Below are 27,546 nucleotides of genomic sequence, written 5' to 3'. Positions count from 1 at the left end.
GCTAAATACATTATGAATCAATAATAAGTTAATTCATTAGATGGGCTTGTGAAAGCCTTAAAGTATAATTGATGACTTGTACACATGTTTGGATGATAAACTAAGTTAAGGTGTTGAAGGGTTGCACCAACTTTAGTTTCCAAGCTTAAAAGGATTTGATGAAATCCTAAGCTAATGTTATTGACTAAGGAGTAAGAAACTAAGAAAAGTGTTTTTGTTTCAAGCATTGCAAATTCTATAAAAGGATTCTAAGTAAATAGTGATTAAATAGTCAACGAAGGGATTAAGGGTGAATCCCTCTACAAATGACTTTATCACAAGTTATGCGATAACAGTGGGAGCTTCTTTCAAGTTAAAAAGCTCAGGTCTAGTATGAAGTCTAGACGTATATTTAGAGAAATTCATGTCATTAGAGATGACATTGAATGGAAGGAAATAGCAATTAATAAAGTTGGAATATATGGATATCGGGTATATCCACTTGCCAAGCTTGTATTGCATTTTAACTAGTGTTATTAATACACTAAAGATTATAGAATATGAAGTAGTAATAGTGTATTGACTATTCATATGTGATAATCACATTTATCGTTTGAGTTTTATTAAACTCACTCGCTACCTTGTCGTATCCGAATGGGTTGTAGAGACAAATTGAACCCCATTAAAGTGAACTGGATTGACATGGTATTCGCCCCTAGTTACTTATATGAGGTGACGTCTCCAAGTGACTAGAGTGTGATGCGATTGATGGCAAGTTCAAGTGCCATAGAGTCATGTGGGATGACTAGTCGATCACATAGGCGGTCGTATGGGACAATCATCGAGGCGATGACCGCTTATAGAGTTCTGGTAATTCATAAAGCCTGGTCGTGGCAAGAGCTACTATAGTATTCTTATGAGTCAATTCTTTTAACTAGAGACTATTCGCCCAAGTTGGCACATCTTCTGATTAGCTTTGATTTATAATCTACGATTTCGTAAATGAGGTCAAACTGGGTATATTTTGGGTTATGATGGACTGTGGGTGAACGCAGAGGGAATAGGGCGATAGGAATTGTCCACCCCTTGTCGGGGTTGTTTGAAATCTCAAGGCCACTCAAGGAGTAGTTAATCGAAATGCGTGGCCACGCTCGGAAGATATCTATGATAGATAATTCCGGTCGATCAGTTAATCTCCGGATCGAGAAAACCACTCAAGATATGATCAAGTGTAAGTACGACCAAGAGACACCTTACATTGAGTGGGAGATTGTAATAGGACAAGAGAATTGGTGACGCACACTTGTCGAGGACAAGTGAGAGATTGTTGGGAAATGTGTCCTCAACAATAGTGCGATCACATGATTTAAATATCATTATTAAATCTCATATAAAGAATACATAAGGGATGATTCAATTATATAGTCAACTGATCAACATTAATCGGTAACGATTGGCTTGCTAGAGTTTGACGTTACGTCGTGGGACGGTGGTGGTCGATTGATCCCTTAAGGTCACACCTAAAGGATGATGCCCTTATCTATAAAGTTAATTAATTGTATGTCGATACAAGTTGATTAATTCCTTAAAAATGAACAATTTATTTTTTAATAAGAGAAAATATGTATCTTATGTTAATGTGATTAAATAAGATCACATTTAGTGGATTAATATGTTAATTCACTAAATTATGTTGAGGTTTTATAAATGTTTCGAGGTAGAGGTAATTAGTTATTTACATTTACAAGAGGTTGTGAATTTAACTAACTAGCTATTATGGGACCCATTATATGTTGATATAATGATAAAATATTACTCAATAAGTTGAGTGAATATATGTTTATTAATTTGTGTCATAATTGTTGTATGATCAAATTAATATTTAATTATGTAAGATGATTAAACATAAGACTTATAAGCATTTGTGAGACAAATATTATAAGACAAAAATGGACCATAATTAGTGCATAGGCACCGATTTTTGGAGGTCATAGGACACTTGTCCTAAGTCTTCTATTTTGTCATAAAAGTTTATGACACAAGCAACACTTGTAATGTTGCACCTACCAAAAATCACTCTACCAATAAAGCATTTGAAAAAGAGTTTTTGAAAAGAAAAATTGCTCTTATTAAGAGCATAGGGGCCGGACCACTTTTGTGGTTAGAAGAGCTTTTGTTCTTATTTTTCTTTCATCATATTCTCAAAAGATTAACATGCAACAAAACCTCTCTATTGTTCATAGTTTTTCCTCCAAAAACTTGTGAAGTTTGATTCAATTTGTTCATAAAGATTACTAATATTATTAGTGTAATATATGAGTATTAGTAATCAATTTTAAGGTAAACTACTAAACAAATATCTAGCAAATATTATTTAGTGGGGATAAGGGATAATCTTGGGTGCAATCAAGAGGAGTGACTTCTATACTTGAGGTCTTTGGAGGATCATCCTAATACTCATCATAGCTCAAGAACAAGTGAAGGTAGGAGACCTTACTTGTGCCCATAAAACCGAAATCAACAATGTAAGGGACATTGTTTTCTTATAAATCTTTCATTTTGTTATGCATGCACTAGATCTAAAGAACATATAATTAACAAGTTAATTTGTTCACTATTAGAGGAGTCTAATAATAGGTATATGAACCTAACATTCTGTCCCTGAACTCCGTTTCTGTCTTGACTTAGTGTAATTAGTCTACGTATAATCTACTATTAACCGTAATATCACGCTAATTCCTGTTCGTTAATTTATTTCTTTTGTTCTTTATTCCTTTTTCTCAAATTATCCGTTTTAAAGGTATTTTCGACATAAATCGCCTATTCCAATGTAATTAATGTAATTTTCATTATTGTAATTTATTTTATTCCTTATTGCTTTGTATCCTTTGTATGCTTCACATGTAATTGAGTATTAAATCCTACCTCGACCCAATTGTATGCTAATTAATTGTTCACCGACTTAGTTAATTCTCACATGCTAGGATTAATTTATTGGATGTTGCATTGCATGCATATAGCCGACGATATATCAAGTACGAATAACTTCCCTAATCATTAGTAGAGGCCGCCATCGAGGCGGGCGGGATTAGGTGTTCGATCAAAAGAGCTTCCTAATACGTACCCTCACCCCTTACTCCAGATCCTCGTGAGCACCCGTGTTCATTGGCATCCACGAGAGTCATTCTAGACATAGAATGCTAAGGGTAACGATTGCTTAGTGTTCATGTCTCTACTTTGTGTCTTGACATGGCACGAGGTATTCGAACGGTTCCAATTTCCCATAAAAATTGGTGGCAACTCCATACAAAATGCAAACGCTTGTTTCTCTTTTCCAACCCAAGCGCCCCCGTGGGCGGCCCGCCGTCCACAGTTTGGCGACTCCGCTGGGGAGAATACACTTACGTGTAGCAAGGGTGAAACTTGAACAAGGTTAGGGAATAGTTTGTACAAGACAATTGTCGGTTTTCATAACTCGGTCTTCCTAGACCGTTTTATTCGGCCTTCCTAGGCCCAACCCAACCCATTCGACCAATCGTCCCGTCTAAACGGTCCTAATTCTTATTTGGGCCTAAGGATGGATAGCGATTGACGTCATCCATACCATGATGCTTACTCTTGTTTGTATCAAGGGCCTTCACTACTTGAGGAAATGGACTAGGAATCGGACTTACTCTAGTTTGGTACGAGCCTCTCCACAGACTTCGGGTTTGATGGTTCGGTATGGCAACCCACCCTTTAAACAAAAACCCTTTTAAATGCACTCAGCATCCCGTTATAATGCTTGTATAAATGTGTATACCTTACGTGATCACCATTTCTAAACGAAACCATGACAATTTTTCAAAAATCAAAACCTTTTTCTTAAACCAAAATTTCGAAATAGGCCTTTGATTAGCGCAAAATCCGGTCAAAACTCTATCCGTTTGTCGTGTCAAAATTCGGGCCACGAGCCCATTTCAAAACCTCACTTCGAGTCTACTCCTACAACTACACTACAGTTGACTAGGACACACATTTTCAAAAAACCTTGTCTTTCTTCAAAGCTCACTCAACACAAGTGGCACACACCCACTTCACGAGTCAAAACATTTCTTCTTTTAGCAAGTGTGTTAGAATGGTCGATCGTGTCTTGATTCGTCGCCGATCTCTTATCCAGTTTTCAAGATGCCCGGATCAAGTGATGAAACAAATCTCCACCAACTTCAAGATGGTAATGATCGAATCTTAGCCGCGCTAGCCCAAATGCAAGCTACCCAAGAACAAACCTACGACCGCCTTGAGCTCATCGAGGGCCGTATCTATGCCGTAGAGGGAAGGTTGCCTCCTCATGAAAGTGAAGTACTACGTGACTCTGACAACGAATCCAAGGATGAAAATCCTCTCATGGGGATGACTATAGCTGAGAAAAGACTCCAATACCTAGAGGTGCAATTGATGTACCTTAAGGGGGATGACATTTATAGGGAGAACAATCGCAAGTATGAGGCCGTCAATTCCAAATTGCCAACTAACTTCAGTATGACGGATATCCCTAAGTTCAAGGGACACGAGAACCCTTTGAACCACATCCGTGCCTTCAAGGATTACATGTCTATCAAAGGCATTAAACCCGAGATGTTCTTAAGGATCTTTCCTTCATCTCTTGATACTATCCCAAGACAATTGTTCTACTCTTTAGATCACAAGAAGGTCGCTACTTGGGAAGATGCCGCAATCGAATTCTCTAAACAATATGCGGATAATGCTGAAATCCAAGTCAACATGCGCACTCTAGAGGTTCTTACCCAAAATGACAAAGAAGGATTCACCAACTTCCTAAGTAGGTGGAGGAAGACTAGCACCCAACTAGTTGAACGCCTGGATGAGGCTACTCTTGTGGAGAAGTTTGTGGATAATCTCAAACCCATCTATGCCAATCATTTGAGATACCCAAAACATCAAAACTTTCAAGGACTTAACCATACTAGGGACAAGGATTGAAGATGACATCCGTAAAGGACTCTTGTCCAAAACGGTAGGTCGAGGATACCAAGGTTCCACAAGTCGTTCATACGGCTCCACTAGCAAGACCGATGAAGTTAACCTTCTCGAGCCATCCAAGAAAAGTACCCCACCAAGGAAATTCCCAAACCTTGGGGACACTTACTCCAATGCTCTAAAGAGGCTAATGAAGCAAGGTAAACTCCAACCCATTGGGCCTACTCCCCCGAAAGGAAGTCCAAGTTCGGGACGAGAATTCGTGCTGCGAATACCATAGGGGCAAGGGGCATGACACAGAAAAATGCTACAAGTTGAAAAACGTGCTTCAAGACATGATTGAAGATGGTCGATTGCCAATACCACCGGGAGGTAAACCCAACAACACTCAGAATCCTCTTGGAGTTCTAGTGATCACAAGTGATGAATCTACCTTAGATTGCTCACACCTCATTTCTCCAATCGAAAATGAAATTCATGCAATCGAGAATGAAGGGTTCTACTCTACTATCTCCCCTACCATTTCCGACTTCATCGCATGGGCAAGGAGTGTAGATAAGCAAGTTTGGGAACTAGAAAATGTGGTAACAACTTTACGCAATCCCAACGCAACACCCGAAGAACATGTGCCACTAATCTTCTCTCAGAATACTACTATGCAAGAAATAGTCACCGTAGTTGATAAACTAGTCGACCAAATCATGCGACTAGAAGATGATATCATGAGAATGAGGGAACTAGCTACAATCAATGGAGTTTGGGCCGACGATGATGAGGACGAGTATCTTATTGAAAACTCCCTAGTCAAAGAAATAGTCCAAAATGGTGAAGACCAAGATGTGGATCACCTAACTCGTTCGGGTCGTCCATATCAAAGCACTACTCAAAATGGTCTAACCAACGTCATCACACCAAATGACAACGAAGATGACTCCACTGATCATTTTCTCAAGCAATTACAGAAGATGAAGGCTGATCTTTCAGTCTGGCAATTAGTAGCAAGCTCATTCCCACATCGCCAAGCTTTACTGCAAGCTTTGGCCAAGTTAAATGTAGCACATAACTCCACTCCTGAATATGTAGTCAACTTGGTCTTCCAAGAATCACCGAAACTAAGTAATCCTATTACTTTCTCAGACGAAGATTTGCCACCTTTTGGCGCTAGTCACAACCTCGCTCTATACATCACTGTCGTTTGTCTAAAGAAGAATGTGCCAATGACCTTGGTGGATGATGGCTCCACGGTCAACGTCATACCCCTCAAAACGGCATATAAGCTAGGCATGAATGAGTCGGATTGGACCCCTACCAATCAAGGTGTGCGTGTGTATGACGGTACACGACGAAAGGTAGTAGGACTTGCTAACCTAACCATAGCCACAGGGCCAATCGAACGAAAGGTTAACTTCCAAATAGTGAAAATTGAAGCTTCATTCAACATACTTCTGGGAAGGCCTTGGATTCACGCTTCCAAAGCGGTAACATCCACCCTTCATCAAAAGATCAAAATCCCACTAAATGGCAAAGTAGTGACGATCACTTCGTCACCCATCAAGGCAATAATCGAAAAACAATCGAACAATCAAGTCCTTGCAGATCCTGTATACGAACTTGGGGGCTTCCAAAGTGTAAGTGTCATAGAAAGTGAGTTGACGCCCTTATATCCCTACTCGAACTTGGTGGTCAACCACATACTCAAATCCCAGGGATACTTCCCTGGAATGCCTTTGAACCCAATTCGGAAGAATCCCTTCGCACCATACAAGGAAGGCAACTCGACGAGGATACCACTTGGACTAGGGTACAAACCCACGAAAGAGGAGGTTCTCGAAATGCTTGCCCAAGTCCAAAACCGTAGGCACGTAGGAGTCCAAATGCGACCCTATCTCCCTACTTTAAATGGATACTTTGTTCAAGAAGGAAGTCTAGAACTCTTTCACGGATTTCCCGAACCCTGGCATTATCTCGAGAGGAAGCTAGCCGGAATCGAGATCTTTCACGATTGCTACTTTATCCCTCCAGAAACGGTTCCTACCGTCAAAACCCGTCAAGCACCTTGCTTAGACGAACAAGCTGTTAGCCTATTGTTTGGAGAAGATCGATTCGTTAGGGCCGCGCAGGATGAGATCATTACCATGATACTTCAAGACGATCGCTTCAACCCCACCGCGTTGATCACAGAAACCGACGCGAGACAGCAGAAAGGATGGAGAAAATCAATCAAGTGGACCAACAATCAAGGAAGACTCTTCAAGCTCACCACTGGAGAAGGAGAGATGTTCAAAGGAGAACCAGAAGACGATGAGTTCGAGTCGGAGTCGGAGTCAGAGTCGGAGTCTAGAGAAGTCATTAGAGAGTCTACTCCTGTCGTCATCCCCACTCCCTTTGTTTCTTCTAGCTTAGCCTCGAGTAGTCACGATGGTTTGGGAAATGCCCCAACCATTTGTCCCTTTGCCGCCACTGACCATGGATCGGTTGGCTTCTTTGTTTCAACTCTACTCAAATTTTAATATGAATAAATCGGTTACCTTACTCTTTGTGTTATCTTGAGTGCAATTCTGTTTACGATGATACTGAGGATGACCAAGACCCAGACTCGATCGAAATACCTCCCTACGTAGCCAAAGAAATATTACAGGAAGGGGAAGGGGGACCAGTAATAGAGGACACCGAACCCATCAACGTAGGAACCGAACTAGAACCCCAAGAACTTAGGATAGGGACTATCTTGAGCTCTACCGAAAGGGCCGATTTCATAAACCTCCTAAATGAATTCAAAGACGTTTTTGCTTGGTCCTACAAAGACATGTCAGGGATCGACAGGGATATCGCCGAACATAGAATTCCGATTAAGCCAGGTTTCAAACCTGTAAAACAGAAGCTTCGACGAATGAGAACAGAATGGGCTCTAAAGATAAAGGAAGAAGTTGATAAGCAATTCAAAGCCGGGTTCATCAAAGATTCCGAGTATTCTGACTGGGTAGCTAACATAGTACCCGTACCCAAAAGGATGGGAGAATCCGTGTTTGTGTTGACTTTAGGGACTTAAACAAAGCAAGTCCAAAAGATGACTTCCCTCTACCTCACATCGACATACTGGTGGACAATACCGCAGACCACGCATTACTATCCTTCATGGATGGGTATGCGGGATATAATCAAATCAAGATGGCCATGGAAGATATGCATAAGACCGCCTTTGTCACCCAATGGGGAACCTATTGCTATACGGTAATGCCGTTTGGATTAATCAACGCCGGAGCTACATATCAACGCACCGCAACTACGCTCCTACATGACATGATGCACAAAGAAGTTGAGGTATACGTAGATGACATGATTGTCAAATCCAAGGAAAGAGAGGGACATATTGCGAACCTTCGCAAGTTCTTCGCAAGACTACGAAAGTACAACATGAGACTCAATCCTCAGAAATGCACGTTCGGGGTAACATCTGGCAAACTCCTGGGATACATCGTTAGCCAACGAGGTATAGAAATAGATCCTTCCAAAATCAAAGCTCTGATCGAAATGCCACAACCTCAAACAGAAATAGAAGTCAGAGGATTCCTAGGAAAGGTGCAATATATAAGTTGATTCATATCGAAACTTACGATTATTTGTGAGCCTATCTTCAAGAAACTCAAGAAAACAGACCACGCCATGTGGGATGACGATTGTCAAAAGGCATTCGACCGGATCAAAGAAATATTGGCTAAACCACCAGTGCTCATGCCACCACAACGAGATCAACCTCTTGGTTTATATCTCACAGTAACCGAAACCGCCATGGGTGCCATGCTAGCTCAAACCATAGGAAGTGAAGAAAGAGCTATCTACTATCTTAGTAAGAAGTTCTTGGAGTACGAGTGCAAATACTCACAACTCGAAAAGATATGCCCCGCTCTTGTGTGGGCAACGAAGAAGCTACGCCATTACATGCTTAGCTACTCCGTCAAAATATACTCCAAAATGGATCCAGTCAAATACCTCTTCGAGAAACCCGTCCTCAATGGACGTCTAGCAAGATGGACCCTGATGCTCTCAGAATTCGACCTCAAATACGTGCCACTGAAAGTTATAAAAGGTCGCGCCGTCGCCGAATTTTTCGCAGAAAATCCTATCAATGACGCACAAACAATAGATACTTGGTCATTTCCAGGACGAGGATATACTCCAAACGATGTAGACTCCGGGACTGTGCTTTGATGGAGCGTCGAACTTAAGAGGATTCGGAATAGGAGTGTTTCTCATTTCTCCTGAAGGCGAGCATACACCAATTGCTGTCAAACTCGACTTCGAGGTGACAAACAATGCTGCAGAATACGAAGCTTGTCTTAATGGACTACAAGCGGCAGTGAGTTTAGGCATCAAAAACCTCCGAGTACATGGGGATTCATCACTGATCATCAACCAAGTTACAGGATCTTGGAAAATCCGAAGCGAAAGCGTCGCACCTTATCGGGCTAGAATAGACCAAGTCGCTCAATTCTTTGATCACGTAACCTACCTACACCTACCTCGGGAAGAAAATCAATTTGCAGGCGCTCTTGCGAAACTTGCATCTTTGATTAATATGCCAGATCACATGGTGGAAATGCCTTTCTGCATCGAACGACGGTCAGAGCCGACTTATGTCCACCAAATCACCGATGAAGAAGAAATCGCACAGGAACCCTGGTTCCAAGCAATCCTGAATTTTAAGCTTAATGGTACATATCCACCGGATATGGACAAGAGGGGACAACGCGCTATACGCCTACTAGCTTTCCAATACGTTCTGATGCAAGGAGAGTTATACAAAAGAACACCTCTTGGTGTAGTCCTACGTTGCCTTGATCATTCACAGGCACGAAAGGTGATGGAAGAAGTCCACGACGGAGAATGCGGTCCTCACATGAGTGGGCCCATGATGGCAAAGAAAATCACACGTTTGGGATATTATTGGACCACAATGGAATCCGATTGCATCAAGTACGTAAGACATTGCCACAATTGTCAAGTCTTCGGGAATGTACAACACGTCCCTCCTTCATTGCTCTATACAATGACATCCCCTTGGCCGTTTTCTGCATGGGGAATTGACATAATCGGGAAGATAACCCCGGTAGAACAGGAGGTCAAGTCCTTTGTTTCATTCTAGTAGCAATCGACTATTTCACCAAATGGGTAGAAGCGGCTTCCTACACTGGTCTTACAGCTAAGAATGTGGCAAAGTTCATACAAAACAACATCATCTGTCGATATGGTTGCCCACATGAGATCATTAGCGATAATGGATCACATTTCCAAGCTGAAACCGAGCAACTGCTAGCCAAATACAAGATTAAGCATCACCACTCTTCGCCCTATAGACCACAGACTAACGGCGCGGTAGAGGCGACAAACAACAATGTTGTCACAATCCTCAAGAAAATGATTGACAACTACAGAGATTGGCCAAGCAAGATACCCTTTGCTTTATGGGGATATCGTACATCTGTCAGGACGCCCACTTGGGCAACTCCTTTCTATTTGACCTACGACATGGAAGCTGTACAACCAGTCGAGCTAGAAATACCATCCTTGCGTATTTTACTCGAAAGTCAAATCCCGGAAGCCGATTGGAAGAGGGACAGATATGAAGAACTCATCCTCCTGGATGAACGTAGGCTACGCGCCTTACATAATGTCCAAACATATCAAGCACGTATCAAACGAGCTTTCAACAACAGGGTTAGGCCAAGAAATATCAAAGAAGGAGACTTAGTGCTTAAATCGGTTAGAGCTCTCTTACCTGTTGATCCACGGGGAAAATTCAAACCTAATTGGGCCGGACCATTTCTAGTCAAATCAATACTCCCAGGGGGTGCGGTTAGAATCACAGGCCTAGACGGGAATGAGTTTTCAAACCCCACAAACCTTGACCAACTGAAACGATACTATGCCTAGAATAGGAATGAAAACGCGCCTTGCGTAACCCCATGTGTCGCTCTTGTGGCACTAAATAAACGGCCCCACAGCCAAGAAATAAGCTAATGTCACTGTGCTCTTGCATTTTGGCAAATTCGTCATCCTCATATCATCAAATAAACTAAATTCGTACCTTCAGAGTAAGCAAAAGCTCATGCTTATTTTCTAAGTTCATTACAAGCTCTTGCTTAGAACAATTATTCTTTTACATTTACTCGAACTACGCGCAAGGGTTTGATTTCGCTTTTTAAGTGAATACGTAGGCAATCCTTCACGGGATTCAACCCATTATACCTAAAATGTAAATAGAAGGACATTTGCATTGCATTTGAAATTCGACAAGAATAATAAATAGAAAATCACAACGGTTTCATAACCACTTAACCTTTTTATTTCATTCATTTTCTAATAATAATAGTACGCTACATAATAAAAATAGAATAGGCTAGGATCCTAAAAATCCCACCTTTTTATTACAACAATAATAATAATAATAATCAAATAATAACAATAAAGACTCGGGCTATTCCTCCATCTTCCCCTTGCCCTTGTCATTCTTGTCATACTTCTTGTCACGACCTCGAGCCGGACGCTCTTGCGCCACTTCAGACCTAATCACCAGCGGTCTTTCTCGAGGCCTAGCTTTTCCATTCTTGCCAATCACCATTTCCGTGACAGGAGTAGTCTTTGCTTTCTTCGAAGGATGAACAACTTGAAACCCGGCTTCTTCTTCTCCCTCTGTCAGATGCTTCTCTTTCTCTTTCTCTACTTCGCGCATCTTGTAATCAATGGGCTCGCGCTTCCTCAATTTCTCGCGCTCTTCCGGAGTAGTAGCCTTTCTCCATCTCAGATAAGAATCCGACACCCATAAAGCATTGGCGGAGAAGTTCAAGAACCACATGTTTCTTTGGGCCCATTTAATGGCCCACTCTCTTCGGCTCTCTGTAGTAAGCGCCACAGCAGTCTACGGGACGGTATCAAGCCTCGGGATCGTCTGTTTCAGCCCAACTTGTCTCATCAGCGTTTCCGGAAAGATGCACACCATAAACTCCAATCCAGGAATGCGCACGGACCTAGTGGGATCCAAAGAAGAAACTCCAGTGACGGACTTAAGGTGCCACCACGGCACGACCCACCTGATCAACGGGCCATCATCACTCTTCAGCTTGTTCTTCCAATAATCACAGACCCGGGTGAAGTCCACCATGTACAACCTCGTCCTCATCGCAATCGAACGGGCATGATAGGAAAGCGCATGAACTGGGGGCTCGATCAATCGGAGCCGTTCCATAAGCCAAACCTACCAAAATCGGGTATTAGACATCAAAACAAAAAAAAAAACGAAAAAAAAAACGAAAAAAAAAGAGAAAAAAAAAAAAAAAAAAAAAAAAAAAACAAAAAAAAAAAAAAAAAAGATGTCTTTTACTGCCGAATGACGGACTCCCCAAGAACGGCAGATCACGGTTGGATTTCCTATTATCCAAGCCCAAAATAATCTCTCCTAAGCATAAGCAAGTGGGCTCTGCGCACTCCATCTCCTTTCAACAAGGCCCAGAAGACGGGGATCACCTCTCAAGTCTTCATCGACATGCCCTTGGAAGACATACACATGCAACAAGCAAAAGCCAAATGCCCTCCGCCTAGCAACATGAGAAACGGTGGGGTCGGCCCTGTTGATGAATCGATCTATGAAGTCCAACATTCTCACGCCTTTCGAGGTAACTAGACGGTCCACCTCAAGTCTAGTTAATCCGAGCAAATCATTAAATTTGCTTTTGTACCCTTGAGAAGTAGAAGGAATGGCAGGCAAATGTTCAGGGTCCCATCCACCAATAGCAGCAATTTCTTCAGGAAAGGGGCAAATATAACCCCCAGGGAACGCAAAAACATGGTAGTTCGGGTCCCAGTAGTCAAGGCAAGCATCCAAGAACGGTTTAACAACCTTGATGAGTTTCAAACTCAACAACGATCCAAAATTCTAAGAGCCCATATCATGCTTCTCCATATTTGAAAATTCATTGGTCCATTCCTTCAAGGGGATCTCCAAAGTATTCATGATGAAGAAATTATTTTGAGAGTTTTATGTAAATAGACGAAGAAGAGACGGAAGATTTGTGTGAATAAAAGCTCCATCGACGTTTCTATTTATACTAATTCTTTGTTTCAAAAATCCGTCGAGAATAGAACACTTTGGGAACAGGCGCGACCTGCTTTGCGCCTCTTCAAAGGGACGCAGCTCATGCTGCGCCTCTTCCTCAGCTTCACTTCTGTGATTTTCCGCGTTGGATCTTTCCTAATTCCATGACGAATAATTTCCTATTCCTACGGGTTATTATTTTGGTAAAAACGGGAAGATTACCATGTTTCAAGTTTCCTAATTTCGCGGGCACGCATTTCGAGACGACATCGACATTTCACCATTTTACCACATGTGCACGTTTTCATTTTTAGGAAATAAATTTCATTTTCATTTTTAGGAAATAACTTTCATTATAAATTTCAAACATGTATATATTAGTTTCAATTTCTTAATTTCATTTCTACATTTCTAACTTATAAATTTCCTTTTTTTCTTTTTTTAGGGGGTAACCCTCCCTACCGTCCGGTCATTTCCGGCAAAATTTTTGCATTTTTGCATTCTTTCGAGTCTCTCATTTTGCGCTAATTAAGGCCGTATGTATGTACATCTGTATGCTTTGCATGTTTTCTATGTAATTTTCGGCAGCATGACTGCGTAAACCGTCATCTACCAAACCTGTTCGAAACTAACCTGCAGGTACAAGCAACACATTCCAACAGCAAAGGCACTCAGGCCATCGTATATATACCAAATGAAGGAAATGCACAACAAACTGGGGGCTCGAGCCCCAAACAAAGTCCAAAAAATGTTCAAAATCAATGTACAAATGTGCAAAATACGACAAAAGCTACACAAAACTACTGCTGGGCGCCCTCCAACTCCGCAACTCTCGCCACAAGAACGGCGATCTCGGCGTCCCGAACCTCGAGCTCCCTCAACAAGCGAGCTGTGTCCTTCCGAGACTGGGTCAACTCTCGCTCCAGCCCACGGTCACCCTGTAAACAATAAATTGGCTCATGTCAATCGATTCAAGCAAAATTAGAAAAGTCAAAAATAAAAAAGAAATAGGCGTAAGGTTCATACCTGACGACCTCGATCGCCGACAAGTACCTCGACGGCAGTAGCTCGCAGCCGGTTGGCCACCCTCCACAACGCCACAAACCGAGACGGCGCGACCTGCATTTCCAAAAACAAATTCTCAACAATTGAACAAACTCAATCAAATGTGTTCTTACACAAAAATTATACAAGTTAGAGGCTCACCCTCCGAATCAGATGCTGCCAGTCGTCAAGGCCAGCATCCGTCACAGCTACGTCAAAGTCACGCAGCTCGGAGATCGTCGTCCTCCCGGTCGCGTCAGTGTACTCGAGGGTCTCGGGGTACTCTGGGGGCTCGATGCCCGCCGCCTCGACCTCCTGCAAAGACAAATGGTTCTCATTACTCGATGATCCTTCATCATAATTCTCAAAATCGAATCAAGAGGAAAAATAAAAGATGCTCACCACTACCGGCCAGTACGCCAACTTCCCGTAAAGGAACGCCGAGTAGTCCTCGCCAGGAAGGAGAAGGGCGTCGCCACTGGCACCAGCCAAGTCTGCCTCCCTCTCAGCCTCAGAAGGCTCCCTAAACATCGTCTTGGGAGGATCGAAGGGAACCGTCAACACGTCCCGCGAGCACTGACGAGCCAAGCGCTCACCCAAGTACCACACAGGACCCATCGACGTCCTCAACAGCAGTCGGCTCGGGCTCCTAGGTCAAAGGACCTCAGCCACGAAAGGAGGCGCTCCAGCGTACTCCGCCCCTGTCCGGCACCCACTGTGACAAGATAAAATAAGGATCATTCCTACGATCAATTAAAAGCAAATATAAGAAGCAAGTGAATATAAGTGAGATACTCACGCTGCTCAGCTGAAGAGCGTTCACGTCCCGCCGGTAGACGTTGTGAGAAGAACGCTTGCTCTTCGTCCGGCACATCACCCAATCCCTCACCACGGGATAGGCCTTCTCCAGCGGCTCCGTCCTCTTGGGCGCGAGGCTCGGGAAGTAGGAGTACACCCACGCCTGTAAAGCAAAATAATCAATGACGATCTTTCGTAGTTTGATAAAGAGAAGAATTAATTTTGGTCTAAAGGAAGTTTCATACCTCCAAAGAGAGTCCGGTCCGACGGCCACCGGGAGAAGTCCCCTTCTCCATCAACTCCGGACGAACCATGGCCCCCATGAAGCGGATGAGGACCGCAAAACTAGCGTGACCCGGTCCCAACGTCCTAGGGAACTCGGGTCGAGAAAGGAAGGGGAGAAGCTTCGTCGACGACCTCTCGCCCTTGTCTCCGAGGTAAATCGAAGACGAAACCACGAGCCACGGACGGCCCTCTGCTCACCAGACAGGGAGGAGGAGCCGTCTCCCTCCCGTCAATCGTCACCATCGCCGGGGTCTTCCCCGCAAAGTAGTCTCGAACGTAAGAACGGGTATCAAACCCGATCAGAACAGCCTTCGGCGACAAGTTCCAGCCGATTAATCTCCTCGCTTCGGCCGAGTCCGCCCTCATGGCAGTCTCCGGCCACACCACCTCATCGGTCCCGCACGGCAGACCAGAAATCATGCCGTAGTCCTCCAGAGTGACTCCCACCTCACCGAAAGGCATGTGAAACGTAGAAGTCGTATCCCAGAATCGGTCCAAGAAAGCGCGGACCAGGTTAAGGTTAGCCCGCAACTTCCTCTTCGCGATGTCCCTCCAGACCTGAACCAAAGGACCGAACGCTCCACGCTCGATCATGGCCCTCTCCTCCACCGACAGCCGCTCGTAGTGCTCCATCATTGTCGTGTAACCCGAGAACGATCTGATGTTCCCGGCCTCCTATTGTGATTTGAAACAAAGCTATCTTTAGTTTTGAATGAAATTTGAAAGAAATTTGAACAAAAGAATGAAAAGGGGATGAGTATTGACTAGTGAATTCCTATTTACCAAACTCTTCACCGTCCTGTAGCACTGAGTGACCCTCTGCCCCCACACCAGTGCCTGCTCTCCCAAGTCTCGGCCACGCGGAGCCCTCTCGGTGACGACCTCCTCGTCCGACGTTGGCCCGTCTCGGGGCCTCCTCCTCCTCGACGGCCTCCTCCTCGTGAGCCTCGTCCCCAGCAGCCATCACCGCAGCGGCGAAGGCCTGCTCTAAAGCCTCCTCGATAGTAGCAGTGTCAATCTCCATGGGAGCTCTCCCAGAAGTAGAAGCCTCATCACCTCCAACATTAAAGCAAATTTAGGCCGCGTCACTTGACGACAAGCCTTGGTTAAGGGATTTTCGAGCCTTCAAAGCCCTGAAACCGCTCTTTTCTTGCCATCCTTGGCCATATTCCCACCTACCCGATCACTCATGTGATAATTTGGGTCAAGTCAAGCTTAATTCGAAGCCTAGTTCCGGGTTCGAGTCGAAATTTCGGCAGCATTTCGTTATAACGACGATTATGCCCTAGAAAAGTGTCCTGAAAAAGCCGTCACAAACCAAAATTCCGAGATGGTAGAAAGTTTACACATCATTCAAGGATCCCAAATATCAAGTTTCACCGCAAATGGGCATTCCTAAGGCTATTTTCGAAGCGATTTACGGTTTAGCTGTAAAACCGTCTCAAATCCACTCAAAGGCTCAAAACTTGATGAAAATTCGAAACAAATACATGGTTATGTTCCTAATATTACGTACTATCCATTTCCAATGTCAACTTGACAAAAAAAATTCATTTGGGGGAAAAGCCCCAAATTTTCGATCAAATGGGTCATAACCCTAGATGTTTTCGGCTCAAAATTGGACGAATGTGGATGATTAATGCAAGATTGAGACACATACCTCGATTAGTCATGATTAATGCAAGCTTTTGAATCAAACCTTGGCGGAAATGGTGACGATTTGAGAGAGAAATGAGTGATTTATGTTTCGAAATAATAATGAACAAAGCCTCCTGATTTTCGCGTTTTTACGCAGAAAAACCAATTTGGGGAATAGACGCAGCAAGGCGCTGCGCCCTCTTCCAAGAGACGCAGCTCTTGCTGCGCCTCTTCCTTTTGTTCCCTCCATACGGATTTTCAAAAATTTGTTATTTGTGGGCCCATCTTTGGTGCGCCTCTTCCCCGATGCTATTTTTATTCTTTTGGTCCGTTTGACGATTTTCTTTCGTTCCGGCCCGCATTTCCAAGCCCGCAACACACTGTTGCGTATTATTTATTCCTTCCAAGACCTTTTGCTTGTCACAACGAGCATTCATTCCTTCACAGAATTCGACACACCTTCATTATGTCTCCAGCGAGAGTAAGCGGATATACTTTACATCTCATGACAAGAAGAATAAATTCCCAATCATGTCTCCAGCGAGAGTAAGCGGACGTACTGTCTCTCTCAAGACGTAAGGGTTGACGATCTACCTAAGCAGATTTCCTCTCAGCAGTTCCCGCCTGTGTCCTGCTACTCACAATTGTTTCCCGAAGACTACCCAAAGCAGTTTTCCCTCAGCAGTTCCCGCCTGTGTCCTGCTGCTCACAATATTTCGTGTTTCCCCGCGGGGTTTGACAAGGAGTCGTTCTCCAGAAGTTCCCAAACCCAAAGCCTTCTTTCTTAGGTTCGTAAACCCGAAATTATGATTTTTTTAACTATAGGATCCCAATCCCTTTTAGGTTCATAAGCCTTCAAGTTCCCAAACCAATAGAGTTCCTATACCCAAGCTTTAGTTACCCTTAAGTTGAACTTATATTTGGCCTCCTTCCCATCGATGCTTTCCTTTAGGGTCCCACACCTTAGCACCAATCCTTTTATATCCTTTAGGTCTTACCCTTAGCTCCTACGCTTAACCTTAGCTCCTACGCAACTCCGGAAGCATCTCGAGAAGAAGTCTCAGGTATGGTCTCTTCTTATGGCTGACGAGCCTCCTTACGTAGTCTAATGGACTTTCAACGACCCTCCCCGATAGTCGACAGACTCTAAAATGTTCCCGACGACAGGTCCTTGCCTCAGACCCCTTGAGCCGCCTCACGTCGCCATAGTCGTCAGGTTGTAATCTTCGATTGACCTGATGGCTATACTTTGACTTTCGCCTTGTCCAAGCCTCGGTCAAAGTGGGGGCTCAGAGATACCTCATTTCCGCACCCCTCGCAAACCACCCGGTGATGATTGGGCCGCATGTTTGATACGCGGAACGATTTGTGACAATTCGTAAGATTATCGTCAAGTGATTGCTCAAATATTAATGTCTACCTCTTAGTTGTCATCTACGTCCCGATACGGTCGTTTTGACAGTAGTTAGAGTACATTCGGAGTCCGGGCCTAAAACCGTCTCCATTTTCTGTTAACCGTTAAATCCCGAGTCAGAATGTTCTTGAATGTTCCGGATATTTCTATTCCATATTTCATAAATTTTATCTTTTAGTAAACAATTTCCCGTAATATTCACATAAGATATTAAGGAAAACCGAATTATTTCCGTCATACCATAACTCAAACACGGAGATCTTTCTTCTGCAGGAGGAAACCCCTTGGGAGCAATGTACGCGGCAGTGCTGCGCCTCTTCCAAGAGACGCAGTGGCTGCTGCGCCTCTTCCCAGGCCCTTTTCTGCATGTTTTTCATATCTTTTTCATAACTTTCCGAGATTCACTTCCAAAGAGTCTCCGAAACCCTAATTCCTCCACGTGATTAGTATAAATAGGAACCCTCGCTCCTCATATTTCTCACGCGAGTGTCCGCCCTTCTCTTCTCCCTTTGCATTCTAGACTTTGTTCTTACTTTTGGCGTCTACGTGCTTGAACTTTCGACCACGTAAGCTCGGATCCTTCTGAGTACCAGCCTCCCCGTTTGCATGACCGACCAATTTGACCAACTACACATCAATCAACTTAATTAACTTAATCGTTTTCCTCTTACGAGGGCACTTTCTTTGCATTCGCGTCGAGCATCACTAATCGATATCTTAGTCCTTCTCGTTTCGTCAACATGTAAGTCTGAGGGTGTAAATCCTTCTTTTATTGTTATTTATTTATTGTATCGTCAATGTAAGGTTTATGTCGAAAATACCATTAAAACCGATTTCTAAAACCATGCTTTAAAACCTCTTTTTACGGATTTCCAGTAGATAACCAGAGTCGAGAAAGGACGCAAAGAATCTGCTGTGCCTCTTCGAAGGAGCGCGATTCTGCTGCCGCGCCTCTTCGTGAGGGGCCGCCGCAGATTCTGCTTCCTTTCTTCTTCGTTCGTCCTCTGTTATTCGCTAAAATTCTTTTATTGGTTTTGTTTCTTGTTAATTCTTCATCATGATAGTCTAATAATTTCGTGTATATTATAATCATCATCATTAATATGTTTTATCCATCATAAATCCGACTTAAATCCCGAATAATCCAATATTTGCGGGTTTTCGTCATTAAATTCAATTCCGAGTTGTAGAGATTCAATTCGTCAATATTGGGTTTCTGGAATTCGTCTTTGATATAGTTTTCATCTGTTATTTATTGTATTCATCGCATATTCGTCGTTAATCCATCGTATATAACTTAATTGATTTAATTTGTTGACTCATTAATATTTTTCACTTCTATCATTATTCCATCATGTAAATAATTCGTTTGCATCCGTCTCATTCATGTTTTACTGTTTTTATGACCCATTCATATGTTAAATAACCTACTAATCACTTCCATCCGAGTAAATATCGTCAATTGATCATTAAAATCACCAATTAACATTAACGGCTCGCAATTACGGCTTCACAGCCAGAACTGAGCCAGGGAACAGACGCAGCGTCTGCTGCGCCTATTCCAAAGGACGCAGCTCTGCTGCACCTGTTCCTGGATGAGTTCTGTCCCTGAACTCCGTTTCTGTCTTGACTTAGTGTAATTAGTCTACGTATAATCTACTATTAACCGTAATATCACGCTAATTCCTGTTCGTTAATTTATTTCTTTTGTTCTTTATTCCTTTTTCTCAAATTATCCGTTTTAAAGGTATTTTCGACATAAATCGCCTATTCCAATGTAATTAATGTAATTTTCATTATTGTAATTTATTTTATTCCTTATTGCTTTGTATCCTTTGTATGCTTCACATGTAATTGAGCATTAAATCCTTCGACCCAATTGTATGCTAATTAATTGTTCACCGACTTAGTTAATTCTCACATGCTAGGATTAATTTATTGGATGTTGCATTGCATGCATATAGCCGACGATATATCAAGTACGAATAACTTCCCTAATCATTAATAGAGGCCGCCATCGAGGCGGGCGGGATTAGGTGTTCGATCAAAAGAGCTTCCTAATACGTACCCTCACCCCTTACTCCAGATCCCCGTGAGCACCCGTGTTCATTGGCATCCACGAGAGTCATTCTAGACATAGAATTCTAAGGGTAACGATTGCTTAGTGTTCATGTCTCTACTTTGTGTCTTGACATGGCACGAGGTATTCGAACGGTTCCAATTTCCCATAAAAATTGGTGGCGACTCCATACAAAATGGAAACGCTTGTTTCTCTTTTCCAACCCAAGCGCCCCCGTGGGCGGTCCGCTGTCCACACATTGATCGACTATGCCACATCCGAGACATGAGGATATTGAAGACCGCATGATATGATCTTTCCAATCTCCTTTTTCCTCTTTATGTTAATGACTATGTGGCTTTATTTTGATTGATGCGGTATAACAATGTGGATTTAGGACTTGTATTTAGTTTATATGTCATATTAGTTGGTAGAATCATATGCATTAGGATGTATATATGTTAGTTGCATCATGGCATGTAGTTTGCATGTTAGAAAAATTTTGCGAAACCGTCTACTTGGGAAACTTGACAAGTGTATATAGGCCCTAGTAGATGCTTTTTCTTCTTAAGACTTTGCTTGTTAGAATACTTGTAAAACACCCTAGGATGTGTCATGCTAGTATCCTTTGACCCATGGATTAAGGCCTAGTCAAGAGTACCTTGTGGTGTGATAACTCCTTGGCTACCGTTTATTCCAAGGTGACCCTTGAAACCATGCATCCATCATCCATGTTCTACCACATTTTTGTCATCAAAGGGAATGGGCACAAAAAGAAATTGATTTGAGTTCAATGAAATGAAAAGTGAAAGAAAGTTTGCAAAATGCATCAAATGAAAAGAGGAGCAAAAATAGACTCCTAAAGCTTCAAATATAAGCCACTCTCACTACATATGGGGTGACTTTGAAAATGTTCAAAAAGAAATGCAAAGAAAAGTTGAAAGTTTTCAAGTATTGAATTGCCAAACATCAAAAGAAATGGCAAAAGAAAGTGTTCTCAAATGTTATATGCCACAAGAAATTGGGGGGAAAAACAACAACAAAGAAAACTCCCAAAATGAAACGCAAATATCAATGGATCCCTTTATCCATCATATCCATTTTTGAGCATGGTAGAGAGGGGACGACCCTTCTTCTTGTCTAGGCAAGAAAGGGAATTCCGCGATCCTCCAGTGTTTCTAACACCATAGGGAGTCTACTCTTGACAAAAGCATTTAACGATTGAGGACAAAGGTACCCTAGCTTGACACAATTTGGAGGTGATTTATTGATATCCTTCTAGGCTTAGTAGTTTGAAGAAATGGCATCTATGAAGGAGTGTTTACCCTTGAATTGCTTCCCTTGTAGATAATTTCCGCCACTTAGATGAGGAAAGTGGCTATTCTTTTGTAGATGCATCCATTACTTGATTTTGTGTGCTTAATTTTTGGATGTGTCGCCATTTTGGCAAGACCCACCTTGCCTTGCAAGAAGGCATCCTACCTCATGGTTGTCTTGTTGTGAGTTGAAGGGGCGGAGTGAGACCCGCTAATTGTCTCATATCGGCTATGTTATTAGGTTAGTTTAAATAACGGTCCTAGCCTTTGTCACCTCTTTACTCGGGACGAGCAAAGGTTCGGTTTGGGGATATTTGATGTGACCATAATTTAAGCACATTTAGTCCCCGAATTAGCCTTGTTCCCATGCTTTTTAGCGCATACTTGGGTCATTTATTGTCTTTAGTCCTTTGTTTTGCATATTCTTTGAGGTTTTGTGTCCTTGGTAGGAAAGGAGTGCAAACCTTGCATTTTCATGGCAAAATGAAGCTAAATTGATTGAATTCAATGACCAAGCATCAAGGAGAGACAAGATTAGAAGGCCTTTGTACATACTATAGTAGATGGGCAATGATGAGAAAAGATCCTTGCTTCCCTGAGGAAATCCTCAAGGATTCAATGAAGAAAAAGGAAGAAAAGAAGAAGGAAAGAAGCTGTAAGACAATCCGGGCGGATTGTCCACAAGACGCCCGTCCAGCATCCACAATCCGAGCGTCTTCCCCCTGTGGACGCCCGTCCAAAACACCCAGAATCCGCCGGTCTTCCTCAGTTGGACGCCCGTCCAGAATCACCCAAATCCGCCCGTCTCGTGCCCTGGACGCCCGGATTCCCTAACAGCCTTTTCGTCTTCTACAAGCTTCAAGGAAGGATGCGCATCTTTTTCTAAGACCGGCGAAAAGGAGACCGGAGTCTCCCTAGAGACCGGAGATTCCTCAAGGACTTAATCGTCATTTAAGCCCTTAGTTAACCCTAATTTATGTACCTAATCCCCACTATAAATACCCCATTAGTCTAATTAGAAGAGCATGTTCTTCTTAGCAATCTTTAGTGTAGTTAATATCAATCAAATCTCTCTTTAATCTTGTAATCAACATTTAATCATGTTTTAATACAAGTTTCATTTCCTTAATCTCTCTTTTGTTCATCCTTTATTTTGGGTAATTGAAGATTATTTGGGTTATTATTGGGAGATTGACAACCTTCCAATCAAGCATCAAGTATTTCTATTATTCTTTGCTTTATTATTGGAATCATTAGTAGGTATAATTCTATTAATCCCTTTTTAATTATAGTTAATTATCTTCATTTATTCATCATGTTTCACTTTGTTGGTATGATTGACAACCTTGCTAGCATGTTCAACATGATAATGAGTGAGTAGTTTCCTTAGCTAGGGTTAATGGGTAATTAGGGGAAACCAACATGGGGATTGATTCATGCTTAAATTAATATGTTTTCATAGTTTATTTGCTTGCTTGTTGTGATCTCAACTTATGCACATGTTATGTTTGATGAAATGTGAGCCTATGAATCCTTGCATTTTCTACCCATCACTTATCTTTTCAATGAGACTTGTAAGACATAAACCAACTCGAGTCTCATTAGACCATGTATATAGTTGAGTAGGAAATATTAAGTCGACTTGTAGGTGTTGTACAATCTAATCGATTCGGCTCCGGGACCCAAACTTTCCTAGGATTGTAAGATATAAATCAACTCGATCCATCACAACAATAATTGCTTGCTTATAATTTGAGAATATGTTTGTATGATCAATTCCCATGAATCCCCTATGACCCCATGACACCCTAGTGCCTTTTATCAATTGTTTACATCCCTTTTTAATCATCTTGGTTATTTACTTTCATTGCTATTTAGTTTAGTGATCTTCTACTTCAAACCCCAAATTTTGACACCCTTAGACACCACTAGTTACAATAGAAAATCTCATCTCAATTCCCGTCCCTTGGGATCCGATCTTTACTTGCCTCTTTACTAATTGTAGAGTTGTTTGTGAAGTTATAAATTGTGTTTTGGTCTAGGTGCTCCTAACGAAAAGTACTGAAAACTAAACCCTCAAAAGGGAACACGACCAAAAGGAAAGTAGGAAAAGGAATAGGACTGATACTGATACTGATACTGCTGAGAATGATGCAGAATCTGATGTGACAGATGTAAGCCGTGTGAGGCCGATTACAAGAATTGACTGTCGTGCATTAGTGCAGTTTAAATACCAAGAAAATGGAACTTATATTGTTACCAGATTTGATGAAGCGCATAACCATCCACTTGCTTCGCCTGAATCTACAATATTCTTGAAAGGAAACCGAAAAATGACAGTGGTACAGAAGCAATTTGTCACAAAGGTAAAGGTGCTAAAACTAGGTGGTGTGAAAGCCTATAGAGGTTGGAAGGAGCTGTGTGGAGGTTACGACAACATTGGGGCTACCGAGGTTGATTTCAAAAACTTTGTCAGGGACATAAAAACCTACATTGGTAATTTTGATGCGCAAATGTTTGTTGAAAATCTCATTGGGAGAAAAGACACATGCAGTTTATTTTACTTTGATTTTATAGTAGATGAAAACAAGTGTCCGGGTTTGAGTGTTTTGGGCGGATCCGATCTCGCATAAAGAACTACATCTGTTCGGCGAGGTGTTATCAGCAGATGCTACATATGGAACAAACAAGTACGATATGGTGTTTATGCCTTTCACAGGAGTTGATCACCACAAAAGGTGCATAACCTTTGGAGCTGGGTTGATAGGTGATGAAAGTATTGAGTGTTATACATGGCTGTTCAAGACATTTTTGGAAGCAATGGCGGGTGCCAGTAAGAGAATTATAATTACGATCAGGACAAATCAATGAAGTCGGTAGTCCCGAAAGTGTTTAAGGAGTCAACACACAGACTGTGCATGTGGCACATAATGAAGAAACTAAGAGAAAAAGTCAGTTATCAACTGTTTCAAGATGAGGATTTTAAGACCAGGCTCAATAGGTGCGTTTGGAACAACCAACTTGAGCCTGATGAATTCGAAGAACAATGGGGGAAGATAATGACTGATTATCAACTTGTAGAACACGAGTGATTTTCAGATTTATACGATCTCAAGGAACAGTGGATCCCTGCCTATTTTAAAGATGTTTCCATGTCTGGCTTGATGAGGGTTACTTCTAGGTCTGAGAGTGAAAACAGTTTCTTTGACAGGTTCCTCACACCTCATTTGACCCTTGTTGAGTTTTGAGTGTACTATGAGAGTGCCTTGGAAGCACAAAGACACAAGCAGTCCAAGTTGAACAGTGAGAACAAACACTCTGAAATCCCACGGAAAACAAAGTCAAACCTTGAAGTCCATGCTTCTGAAATGTACTCGCACAACATTTTTAAAGACTTCCAAACAGAATTGGTTGCAGCTTTGTCTGATTGCCGTTTTAAAGATGTGGAGAAGATTGATGAGACAAAAATATATATTCTAACAGACTTGCAGATGCCAAATAAGTCATGGAACGTAGCATATTCACCAGATAACATGGAGATTACTTGTTCTGTTCTATGTTTCGGAGAATGGGCTTGTTGTGCGAGCAATCGCCTTTGGATTCTACACAACCAAGATTTTCAGAAAATACCAGAACAGTACATAATGCAAAGATGGACAAAAGCTGCAATGAGTAAGCCTGTCTTTGATAAAGATGGCAAACTGATAGATGTCTCTCAAAAGTTTTCTGACCGAAAAAGTTTGCGTATTGAGCTGTGGCAAGAGGTTTATTCTTGTGTCAGCGTAGCTGAGTGTGATGATAATGACATGAAGCTTTTGATTGAAAAACTGAGAGATATTAGATTGGATATGATTAGTAACAGAAGTTTTCCAGCAAAGAACAAAGACAAGATGAAAGAAATAGAAAAGTACGTGGGCTGCAAAATACCTGAGAAGTTGGTGATTCATGTTCCTAAAAAATATAAAAACAAGGGCAGGACCAAGGGCAAGAGAATTGAATCACAAATGTTAAAAGCCCTAAAGAAGAGAGGAAAAGAGAAGAGGTACTGCAAAACATGTGGCCGCCAAGGACACAACTCTAGGACTTGCAAAGAAACAAACCATCTGACAGGTATGTATAATTTGGTTTCTTGTTAAAGCATATTACATTAATGTTAAATAATTATTAAATTATACAAGCATAGCGCATAGTATTTACCTTCCAAAATCATCACTCTTATATGGAGGCACATAAGCTCTTTGTGCAATGAACATTATGGTTGTTCTGAAGGCACAGATGAGAATTTCAGCAATGTATATTTGGTTAACATTAAATCTATATCAATTTATTTTTTCATTTTGGCCATTTTCTCCTTATAAAATCTGATATTTAATTTATATTTTGTTGCATATTCACCAAATACTACCATGAAGATGACGACGATGAAGGAGATGAATCTGATGATGTGGAGGACGACGATGAAGAAGATGAATCTGATAACGAAGTGGAAGGTGCAAATTTTTGATTCATGGATATACATCCATAATATACACTACGAGAACATTCTTAAAGGCTTGTATGCACAATTCGATTTTACTGCCAAAGTACATTACTCTTATAGGGAAAGTATATTACATTTGTATTAAAGGATCATTATAGTTGTTCTGCAAGGAACATTCTTAAAGGCTTGTATGTATAATTCGATTTCACTGCCAAAGTACATTACTCTTATAGCCAAAGTATATTACATTTGTATTAAAAGATCATTATTGTTGTTCTGCAAGGAACATTCTTAAAGGCTTGTATGTACAATTGGATTTCACTGCCAAAGTACATTACTCTTATTGCCAAAGTATATTACATTTGTATTAAAGGTTCATTATTGTTGTTTTGCAGGGACATCATCAACTTGATTGGAATTGTTTTCCCAGAGTACAATAATTTTAAGGCGTTTTGCACAATAAACATTATTGTTGTTCTGCAAGAACATAATAAACTTTATTGAAATTTGTTTCCGGAATATAACACTCTCTTGAATTAAAATTTTTTCAAACTTCAGGTTGTTCGACTCTCAGCTTCCTCAATATATGTTACATTACTCACACACATGTCACAAACATAACTAAAAAAAGTTTTTACAGCTTCAATTCAGCATCTTCCTCATCTTCATCGTCATATTCTTCCCATGGCAGTGGGTTTAAACGGAAATCCATTGCCTTCTTTAGTACAGCATCAAAACATACATTGCCTTCTGTTGAAATCATATATGAAATGTATTTCTTCCGCAGAATCAGTAGGGGAGCATCCTAGGAAAGTAAAGAAAATAAGGGGTGAGAACATGTACAAATGTGTACTGAATTATGTATTAAAAATAATTGTATTACTTCTGAAACTCACATCGCCTTTTTTAAGCCCACAGGTCCAATTTAGATTACCCTTAAATGTCTCCATATGTCTCATAACGTAAACACCACAATCAGTCTTGTTAGTGTTGTTTCTCCACTTCATCTTTGCAAGGATAAGCTGCAGTTTTTTAATGCGATCAACTTTTACCTTTGAAACACCGATGTCTTTCAAGTATTCTGCTAGAACATTATGCTAGCGGAGAAGGGGGGGTAAGAAAACATTAGGACACTAATAATTATGAGCTACAATATCACAAAAATAAGAAAATTAAGACAGACACAAAATTTTTGGGGAAGATACACTCTATGTAAAGTCATTGTACATTCACAATAATGAATAGGAACAGTATGTAGTGCTGTTAAGCAAAAGAGAGCATAGAATCTTACAAAAGACAGTGGTCTATCGTGGAAAAATTCTTCTGGTTTTCCGTCACGATGTACATTATCAATGATGATGAACTTATACTTGTTGCTTTGTCAATGACTAGTAAATGGTAATGCCTTTTATATATAATCGAAGAAGAATCAGATTTTAAAAGATTTAATTAGGCAACAAGCAA

The 27,546-nt window shown here is 41.5% G+C and overlaps 1 protein-coding gene across 1 annotated transcript in view; it reads left to right on the top strand.

The window, feature by feature from the left end:
- The window catches only part of LOC141651513 (protein FAR1-RELATED SEQUENCE 5-like), a 50,897-nt gene extending 25,364 nt beyond the window's left edge, over window positions 1–25,533 (top strand). The window contains exons 2-6 of the mRNA XM_074459221.1: window positions 23,686–24,098; window positions 24,322–24,435; window positions 24,702–24,813; window positions 24,865–25,366; window positions 25,465–25,533. Of these exons, the coding sequence (XP_074315322.1) occupies window positions 23,686–24,098; window positions 24,322–24,435; window positions 24,702–24,813; window positions 24,865–25,366; window positions 25,465–25,533 (1,210 nt within the window). The remainder of the gene's footprint in view (window positions 1–23,685; window positions 24,099–24,321; window positions 24,436–24,701; window positions 24,814–24,864; window positions 25,367–25,464) is intronic.
- Window positions 25,534–27,546: the final 2,013 nt, after the last annotated feature.

The sequence above is a fragment of the Silene latifolia genome, chromosome 4 (genome assembly GCF_048544455.1).
Source record: "Silene latifolia isolate original U9 population chromosome 4, ASM4854445v1, whole genome shotgun sequence".
Classification (NCBI taxonomy): Eukaryota; Viridiplantae; Streptophyta; class Magnoliopsida; order Caryophyllales; family Caryophyllaceae; genus Silene; species Silene latifolia.
The sequence above is the reverse complement of the archived record's forward strand: the minus strand, read 5'-3'. Positions and strand labels throughout refer to the sequence as shown.